The following is a 10334-nucleotide window of genomic DNA, read 5'->3' on the forward strand; positions in this document are numbered from 1 at the left end:
GTTGAAAAAATTTAATCGAATGATTCAGCTCAAATAGTTTATAAACTCTATCAAATGACAAATCATTCAAAAGAACTCAAATTCATTTTTTAGATGAATAATTTTTTGTCTAAGTTTTAACCTACTACATAATTTCAAATCTTCTTTTTCCTTAAGGGGTGTTTGTTTTAAGTTTAAGAATGACATTCTTGAGAATACATGGGTAGAGAATGATTATACCCATGTTTATTATGAGGTTGAGAAAAAAATATTCTAGACCATTACAAAAGGTTAGTTTACTAAAATTTATGCCATTATTTATGCAATGAATCGAATATTTGACAAAAATATTAGTAACGAAAAAAATTTAAGGACCAAACTGTTACCTGAAATTAAGTTAAAGACTAAAAGTGTAATTTTGCCTAATTTTTTGCATATGAAATTTTTTTAATGTTCTTAATATTTGTGCAAAAAATTGTTCAAAATCTTAAAAGTTTAAGCATAATTAAACAAATTTAGATTTAATAGGGACTAAAACTGAGTGCATAATTTTTATATGGATTAAAAACACTATTAAAATTAAGTAAGGATTAAACTTAAAAGATCCAAATTTTATAAGGATAAAAAACATATGATGTCATTTACGACATGACAGTCATGTCACTTGAAATGTCCATGTGGCATGTATGGGTCAGCATTATGTTAGCCTAGTCATCACAATTTGACGGCAAGGACCAAACTTACAAACGGATAAAAACATTGGGGATGAAAAATTTAATAAATTTTGTTTTTTTTTTGGTAGATAGACGAAATGACAAAGCCATTATAAACTCACACATACATAAGTGGAGGTACCGAGGTTCGAACCCCGATCATGACATCCGATCTAATAATTTTAGCATTTTACCAGTTGAGCTAGGACTTATTTGCAGGACTTTAAACATAATTAACTCACAATAAATAACAATTGAGAAAATTTCTATCTCCCATTTACAAGACGAGTTTACAACTAAACCAAGTCAAAGAAACTACGCGTGACACAAGTCAGGTCAACCAGATGAGCCAATCACCCAACAAACACAACATTCGTTCAGCAAAAGACATTTTTCTCCTCATTCATTCCCATATGTTATTTCAAAATTTCCACATATTGACCGTTCCAATTTTGTCATTTTCTCTTCTTTTTCTCCGGTTCAGTCTTTTCTCCGGTTCGAATCCTTAAACCGTTCATACAAAAACCTCCCTATTCTTTCTCATTTTGACCTAAATCCCCTTTCTCTCTCCTCGATTCCATTTTCATCTGTGCTGAAACAACGAGATTCTCCTCCAATCCAATCGGTGAAGCTTTTTCTCATTTTCAATCCTATTTTTTCATCTTCAATTTTTTTTCTTCTTCTTCTTCTTCTTCTTCTTGTTTTGTGATTCCGTGAATTTCGATCTAGTTTTCTGAATATTTGAATATAGTCAATTTCAGTCAAAAATTTATGCTTTTTTTTTTAAGTTTTGCATTTTATGGTCAATTTTGTGTGGTGGGTCATTCAAATTTCACTTTTTTCACTTGATTCTTTGATATCAGCTTTTCTATGATGATGATGATGTTGTTGTGGTAGACTAGCATCAATAGTTGAATTCACTAGTGTTTAATTGATTGATTTGGGTGTGAATTATGTGTGGATCTTGACAATATACTTCTTTAGAGCATGAATTGTTGTAACTCTTTAGTAGATTATCAATTTTCTGAAAGTTTATTTCATTATCTATTTTGAGCTTCTTAGGTTTTAACTTATCATATTATAATACAACAAAGAGTGTGTGATGAATCAATTATGTGCTGTGGTATGTAGGTCCTGTTTGGATAAACAACTTAGACCCTGTTTGGATAAGCAGCTTATAGCACAAGTGCTTATCATGATAAGCGCTTATATATAAGCTTACAAGCTTACATAAGTTATTTCTATAGTAATAATTGAAGTAAGGTTAAATTGTTTTTGTATATGTATGTTATAAGCTTTTATCGTAGGCTATCTTCGAGAACTTATGGAAATAAACTAAAAAAAGCTTATGAAAAATGTCCTAAACTTTTTTCATAAGTTCTTCTAGATAGTAGTTTTACAAAACTTATTCAAGTAGATAAGCTCAAGTAAGTCAATCCAAACAGACCCTTAATTTGTAGTATATAGCATAAGCGGGTATGTATAAGATATTTTTATAACAAAGGATAAAATTAAGTTAAATTGTTTTTGTTTAAGCTATAAGGTGTTTTCATAAACGATCTTGGAGAGCTTATGAACATGTCATAAGCTATTTTCATAAGTTCTTCCAAATAGTCTTCAAGTGCTAATGTCAGTAGATAAGCTCAAATAAGCCAATCCAAACAGTTCCATAATTTGCTTGATGATTAACTGTGCTAGTTGTTGACTGTATAAATATTTTCATGGACATGTCACCACCAGGCTCTAACATAAAGCAATTGTGATTGCAGAAAAATGCTCCCTCCGCGACAGCAATCCCGGGTTGGAGGACTGCAAACATCTTTGTCTCTTGTTTCTTCGGATCCTCGCTTGTCTCCCGAGGATCCTAGGTCAAACTCTGATAACCTCCGTGAATCACCTACTGAAAGTGCTAGTTCTAGAGAAACCTGGCCTACTGCTGATGCTATTGCTGCGAAGAAGATGGAGAATGGAAAAGCTGATATTGACTGTCCTGATCAGTCAGTTATTCGTCGTGTTTCTAGTGCGGACAGAATTAGTCTTCAGGACATTGCTCGGGAAAGAGTGGATGTAATACATGAAAAAATGCTCCGTCTACCTGGTGAATTTTTAGAGGAGCTGAAAACTGGACTTCGAGTTATCCTTGAGGGAGGGAATGGCATGCAGCATAGAGATGAGTTTTTCATTTTGCAGAAGCTTGTTCAGAGTAGATCTGATTTGACAGCCAAAACATTGATTCGAGCTCATCGAGTGCAGCTTGAAATCCTTGTTGCCATAAATACTGGAATTCAGGGATTTTTACATCCTAACATTAGTCTGTCGCAGCCATCGCTGATTGAGATATTTCTCTACAAGAGATGCCGAAACATAGCTTGCCAAAACCAGCTTCCAGCTGATGATTGTTCTTGTGAAACATGCACCAACAACAGTGGCTTCTGCAATCTTTGCATGTGTACTATCTGCAGCAAGTTTGACTTTGAAGTAAATACATGCCGTTGGATTGGATGTGATTTGTGTTCTCATTGGACTCACACAGATTGTGCCATTCGGGAGCAACTTATCTGCATGGGTCCTCCTGTAAAGAGTGGATCAGGGCCAAGTGAAATGGTTTTCAGGTGTCAATCATGCAGTAGGACTTCAGAACTGTTAGGCTGGGTTAAAGATGTCTTCCAACATTGTGCACCATCATGGGATGGGGATTCCTTGATGAGGGAGCTTGATTTTGTTAGTAGGATCTTTCATGGTAGTAAAGACCATCGTGGGATGAACCTCTTTTGGAAGTGTGACGATCTCAAGGAAAAACTGAAAAGTAGAAAAATGGAAGCTAAAGCAGCATGCAGGGCAATATTGACTGTTTTTCAAGGTATAAAATTTATATTTACTTGCAAATTGTAGTCTTCAAATATCTGTGTCGACATAATTGTGGTTTGCACTTTTCTTTTTCTCGCTCACTTTCTATGTCACATTTGGTTATGTCTGAACAAATGGTAATTCATTAAAAAAACTAAATTAGGAGCACATAAGAATAAGATGATAGATGCAAACTGTCTGTTTTCTCTTCTTTAAAACCCAATTTTAAACACATGCGAATAAATTGATAGTTGCAATAGTTAGAAAAGCGTCTATAATAAATAAAAGTTTATGCTACAGTTTCAACCAGATATGCTGCTGTTGCCTTTATTTATTTATCCTCATTCTAACAAATGCTTTTCCTACATGAAGAGCTTGACCTAGACTCTCCAAAGAGCCTGGAAAATGTAGAAAGTGGAAGGTTGATTGCTCCGCAGGAGGCATGCAATAGAATTGCTGAAGTGGTGCAGGAGGCTATAAGAAAGATGGAATTTGTAGCTGATGAGAAGATGAGAATGTTCAAGAAGGCTCGCTTAGCTCTTGAAGCTTGTGATCGTGAACTAGCAGACAAGGCCAGAGAAGCAGAAGAACTCAAGATGGAGAGGCAAAAGAAGAAGTCACAGATTGAAGAACTAGAGAGAATTGTGAGGCTTAAAAATGCCGAGGCTGATATGTTCCAATTGAAGGCTAATGAGGCCAAACGAGAGGCGGAGAGGCTCCAAAGGATTGCTCTTGCGAAGTCTGATAAATCGGAAGAAGAATATACCAGCAACTATTTGAAACAGAAGTTAAGTGAGGCTGAGGCTGAGAAGCAATATCTGTATGAGAAAATCAAATTGCAGGAGAGTTCTCGCTTATCGCAGAGCAGTGGTGACCCCTCTTCAATGCTGATGTATTCCAAAATCCATGATCTCCTTTACAATGGCCCTCCCAAAGCAGACAGTCAATCTAATGACTGCCACCCTTTCCGGACAAACCCGTGATGAGTATTGGTTCATTGTTGGTTGTAATTTCTTAAATATTATTATAGCATTTTCATTCCGTTATACAATTGACGAAGAGTTGGTTCAATTCCATTGCATTTGGGGCACTATAAACCTTTGTGAATGGAGGAGGTACTATTAAGTGTTTATAATTTGAACTTCGAAACTAGGTTGTTCTATGCAGTGTTTGTATGGATATGCTGGTACTATTAAGTGCTGATAATTAATTTAAACTTGAAAACTAGGTTTATTATGCGTAGTGTATGCATGGATATGATTCTGTGACGAATTATTGATTGTTGATTGATTTATGGAATCCAATTAGTTGCTCGGTATATTTGTGTTGGGAGGAGATAGTCTTATTTTATATGTCCTTCGTGAGTTGAACCACGACCAAGTCTAGAGCAATGTTTTAAACTGCATTGAACCATTTAGTTTATCAATCTTGGTTCTATTGTAGTATGGTTTAACCGAATTGAATTTGGGTTGAACCATGATTAGTTCAACTGGTTTTTACTTTTTACTTTTCAGTTTTCACATTATTTTACTTGTTATTGTTATTGTTGCTTCTTAATACTTTTTAATTTATTTGTAATTTGGTTTAACAATGATTGAACTTATTGAATCATGACCTGGATGTCTCAACACATTAGTCTAGAGGCTAAATGAATCTTATGTGGAGACAGTAAAAGTTAGAGGCTAAATGAATATTATGTGGAGACAAAGTAAAAAGTGATGTTTGTTATTTCATAAAACCGCATGGCATTACATTACATATGAATAACAACTATTTCTCATGCCTTGATGCTCATTTTTCTCATAGATGGGTTTGGGTGTGTGTCATTACTGTTCTTTGATGGATCCTTAGGTTCTGGAACACGTTGAAAAGGCAAACTATTTTCAAATGTCAAAGCAGCACTGATTCCATGGCACTTTATTAGAGAGTTTTGACACACATTTGGTGTGACAATCCTTGCATTGTTGACAAACAAACCTGCTCTAGCATTGTTGGTAATGCTGATCACCTTGCTTGGAAGGCCGGAGGGGACTATAGAACCATTTGGAAAATGTAATAGATGATTGAGCAGTAATGGTGTTGGAATAGAATGGCTAAGCAGGAAATCATGTAGCTCCTCTGGGGCTATTGAGAAGTGAGATAAATCTTCATCATTTGGCATTAGGAATGTGAGATCATTGTTTTGCATTTGGTTGGGTAAGCTGTTGAGGATTTTGAGGAGGATTACAAATCCATAATAAGACCGACTTTGCATGTCGGACATGGCTGTTTGCAGGTCGGTTTGGTTAAAAGCAGCTGTTGTGGATTGAGATTCACCAACTGCCAAGAGTGTAAGGATGAGTACAAACCAGAGAGCCATTGTGAAAAGCTTGAGTTTTTGCTTGAATCTCTAATTTTGTGTAGTAATGAATGAAAAATGTAATTTCACTTTGCATGGTATTTATAGCAATGTTATTATCCATTGCCTATGTTGTCACACTTTTTTCCTTTTAAGGCAGGCGACAGGCTTTTTGTGTGTGAAGGGAATGTAGTGGTGAGGTTTAGCATGGGAAAGGGGAATTGTTTTTCACCATGGGAAAGTTTTTTATGAGCATTAGATCATGTAAGGAACATAATATTATCATAGTCTTTCAACACTAGATTATTTTTACATTATCTTCCATCATCCTTCTCTTTCCTCCATGACTCTACTCACCCACCATACCTCCAACAACAACCTCTCAAATTCCGGTTATTAACCACCACCGACTCCATCTTCGTCATGTTCTTAAAACACCCGGTAAATAAAATTAAAGAACAGTTAACAAGAAATACCATTGCAAATTTTTTTATGATTGTTTTTAACTTAATGTTTTGTTCATTAATTCGATTTTGTTTTCCTATAAACAGACAACAATTCAGAGTTTTATAATCCAAAAATCATATTATTATTTCTTGAAAGACAACAAGATTTGTTTTCGATTTTTTACTTAATTTTTTGTTGAACCAATTAAGTTAAAAACAAAACAAGTTAATTCATAGGAAAACAAAATCAAAACCATTGCCGTGAGCAAATTTTGATGTTTGTCTTCAACTTGATTTTTTGTTCATCAATGTTCCCACACTTTTATATTCTTAGACTTGATAATTTTTATTTACATGTGTTTTTAGGTTCTTGCAAAAAAGGCCAAGAATCAATGTGTTTTTGGATTTATTAATGTTATCTGGAAAGGCTTTGGTAAAGCATGGATTTCAGATCTCTGTAAAATTTTGGTATTCATGGGTTGAAGACAATATGAAAAGAAAGAAAAAAAAAATAATATAGACAGTCTATTATAAAATATATACACCTCTTTAATTGAATGGTCATAAAAAAATTTCCTATGGTGGGAAACAACTTCCCTTTCCCATGCTACCCCAGAAAGTGCTTATAGGGAAAATATGGAAAAATTAATCAAGACTGACAATATTATTTAGTGTAAGTGGGAAAGATAAACCAACAAAAAAGTAGGGAAGATCAATTGCGGAAAATAGTTGTTTTATTAAATGAATTCAAATTAATCATAGTCAATATAATTTCTGAATTTAGAGACATGGACAAACAACAATCAACATTCAAGTATTTTCATCACTTATATTCTGAATGTCTCCATCTTATTACCACTTTATATTTTTTATCTGATCAAGGAGTGGTCATTATCACTTCAACAACCTAAAAGTTCCACTTAAAGTAGAATAAGAATAAAAATTATGTTAAGAGAAAGGAATCATAAATAATAAAATTTTATATCTTTTTCCTTGTTTGTTGGAGTACACTTGTTCGATCCAAAAATGCTAAAAGTATGAATTGGGCATGTTGTTATGCATAATTCATAAAATTAAAGAACTTATTAATTTCTTAAACAAACATCTTTTTGAAAGTAATTGATAAAAGATGATTGATAACCTCTGATTTATATGCTCAAGTTTATCAAAAAAAAAAAAATCTAGCTTCTAGTAAAATGCCGTATTTTAAGAAATTGAATTAGCAATCCAAGTGCTAGAGAGTTTTAACCTTTCTTTTTACAATAAATAAAGATAGTTGAAACCATTTTTTTTATATAAAAATGAGGGCATAAGCACGAAAATAAGGAAAACCACAGAAAAATCGAGGGGTAGCAATCCTCATAATATTAGCTAACAATAAATATCTAATCATCTCTAAAAAAAAAAAGTAAATGTCTAATATGAGTCGGACATGCCTCGTATATCTTCAAATTATAATTCAAGGAGCACGCAATATTTGCTACACATCGATTAACCTATTCATATGAATGAGAAAGTTCATCATTCCAATCCACCTCCAATAGTCTTCTGCACACTAACAATTCAATCAACTGCTCTAAATCCCATCCTTCTCACATAGCTTAAACCCTCCAACGCTCCCCAAAGCTCAGCCACAAACGCATTACAGTCTCCAATATATTTAACAAAACCACCAATCCATTCTCCATCACCATTACCAGCTATATTTCCACCCTTGCACGCACCATCTGTATCTAATGAAATCTATCACACGTTGGCTATTGGAAGTAATTTGGTCAGGCATTCTTGCTTGATTATAATCTTATGATAGCTTCAAAATTATTTTCATGCAACCCCTTTTTCTTCCATGTCCACAAACAATGGCATGTTGTTGCCCAAATATCTTTCCAATATCCATTCCCCCTCCAACCAGCATCATGACTTATGTTGAGATTAATTCAATTATCCAAATTATTGGCTTCATATCGAATATTAAAATTATTGTTTTATTTTTTTGTTTAAAGATTAACTACTACTACTACTATAATAACTACATTTACGTACCTTGATAAGGGAAACATAATAGCTAGCGTACAATAAAAGGGTAACCCCTACTTGACAAAAAAAAGTACCCCCTACTAAAACATAAATAAATGCAGCTACCAATTTTATTTTATTTTTTTGGTTATTTAACAAGTGTTTTTAAATGTTCACGTTTGCATTTGTGTGTAAACTAAAACATGAGACGAAAATGAAATAAATCACAATGACATAACTAGTAATTATTTGATTATTATTATATGTGTGTGTATTGCCATTGCAACAAAAAAAAATTACACATACATTCAATTAAAATGGAAAGAAAACTCATTAGCTCTTGAGGTATTCCTTAATAAAAAGGTCTTGAGTACCTATCAAAATTCCCAAAGTATTTGGGGGTGAAGCACTGTAACTGTATAATAAAATCGCCCCTTTTGTTCAATAATATATATATATATAATTATCTATCTGTTGAAATATTATTTGAAGTATATATAAAAAGAGTTATACTGATTCAAAAGACCTAACTCAACTGACAAAATGTCGAAATTGTTAGACCGGATGTCATGACCGGGGTTTGAACTTCGATATCTCCACTTATGTGTGTGAGTTTAAAATGGTTAAAATTCTTAATGTAGTCATGTGTCGAAAAATTATAAGATTTCTGTCCAAAGTAGTAAGTAACAAACCCTCCCCCTTCACTTTTTTTCTTTAACACCATAATGTAAGATATTTCACCCATGCATGCACCCACTAAAAATAGAAAGGCTTAACAAAAGAAACAAGAAACTCTTGTAATGTGTATACTCTTTTTGGAGCAAGATTATAATGCATGTTTCATCTAATTCAATCATATTTTTCATTAATTACGCACTTTATTCTTTTATATCTCACTTAAAACTTTTTCACAAACACTTTCGTCCTTTGAAGCATCAATTGACAAAATGCTCTAAAATTGATTCATCCGTTGAATACTTCAAACTGCACTTGACTCAAGTGGTAGCTAGTCATGTCTCCACTCTCCACCATAAGTGGGGGGGCACCCCCTTGCCCAAATAATCACCAAATGCTAACTCATATATATATATATATATATATATGAGGGCATATTAAGGGAGAGGACTTTTAAAATAAGAGGATGAAAGGATTAAATCATAACCATTAGATCAATCTTTACCAAGATCTCTAATTTTCACAACTACATCAGAATTTTAGCACTTCCTTCCTCCTACGCGTTTTGTCTCTTTTCAGAGACTTTTCCAATTCCTCACCTTTTGAATCCTTCCTTTCTTTTCAAAATTGACTTCTCCACTTCGAGCACAAGACATTTTCGTTGCATCAACTATGTAATTTTTTGTTTAAAATTCATGACTTTTTGATTATATATATATTTTTTTTCATGGATACAACTTTTAAAATCAAACTATGAAATCAAATTTGGGATTATAGATTCTATTATTCTGTTCATCTTTACTATTAAATTTACCGTATCTATGAAATCCAACTTTCTTTCAATTGTTCATCAACAAATTTAACACATGCAGCAAAATTACATAAATGGGACTCTTGAATATTTAGAAAAGAGGACGATGTCAAAAAAAAAGAGAAAAGAGGATTAGTTTTTTTCAAAAAAAAAAAAATGAAGGAAAGAGAAGAGAAATAGGTGGGGTTGATTCATTGTTTACAGAGAGGAGAACAAGATTGAAAAAAAAAAATGGAAGAGGAATGATGACCTAATGGTAAGAATAAGTTTAATCTGGACCATTAATATTCATCCAAGGGTTATAATTAGGTCACCTTATAATTAAGGTGGAGTTTAGCATGGGAAAGGCTAGTTTTTCCACCATGGGAAAGTTAGTTTTTAACCATTGGATTAAGTAGGGAACAAAATTTTACCATGGTCTCTCAACACTTATTTTTTTTTCACATTATCTTCCACCACCACCCTTCCCCTACCTTTGTGTGTTTTTCAATTGTAATTGTGGTCGGACT

The 10334-nt window shown here is 33.3% G+C and overlaps 2 protein-coding genes across 2 annotated transcripts; one reads left to right on the forward strand and one right to left on the reverse strand.

The window, feature by feature from the left end:
* The first annotated feature begins 1156 nt into the window (after positions 1-1156).
* Positions 1157-4857, forward strand: LOC11430922 (OBERON-like protein). The gene is made up of 3 exons (XM_003617908.4): positions 1157-1317; positions 2462-3552; positions 3912-4857. The coding sequence occupies exons 2-3, from the start codon at positions 2466-2468 to the stop codon at positions 4520-4522; spliced, it is 1698 nt and encodes a 565-aa protein (XP_003617956.1). The 5' UTR covers positions 1157-1317; positions 2462-2465; the 3' UTR covers positions 4523-4857.
* A 50-nt stretch (positions 4858-4907) lies between these two features.
* Positions 4908-6118, reverse strand: LOC11430923 (uncharacterized). The gene has a single exon (XM_003617909.3). The coding sequence runs from the start codon at positions 5896-5898 to the stop codon at positions 5317-5319; it is 582 nt and encodes a 193-aa protein (XP_003617957.1). The 5' UTR covers positions 5899-6118; the 3' UTR covers positions 4908-5316.
* Between the last annotated feature and the right edge of the window lie 4216 nt (positions 6119-10334).

The sequence above is a fragment of the Medicago truncatula genome, chromosome 5, assembly GCF_003473485.1.
Source record: "Medicago truncatula cultivar Jemalong A17 chromosome 5, MtrunA17r5.0-ANR, whole genome shotgun sequence".
Lineage (NCBI taxonomy): Eukaryota > Viridiplantae > Streptophyta > Magnoliopsida > Fabales > Fabaceae > Medicago > Medicago truncatula.

Coding starts and splice junctions, on each gene's coding strand:
- LOC11430922 (XM_003617908.4), top strand. CDS start 2,466: ATGCTCCCTCCGCGACAGCAATCCCGGGTTGGAGGACTGCAAACATCT. Junction 3,553..3,911: donor AATATTGACTGTTTTTCAAG/GTATAAAATTTA, acceptor TCCTACATGAAG/AGCTTGACCTAGACTCTCCA.
- LOC11430923 (XM_003617909.3), bottom strand. CDS start 5,898: ATGGCTCTCTGGTTTGTACTCATCCTTACACTCTTGGCAGTTGGTGAA.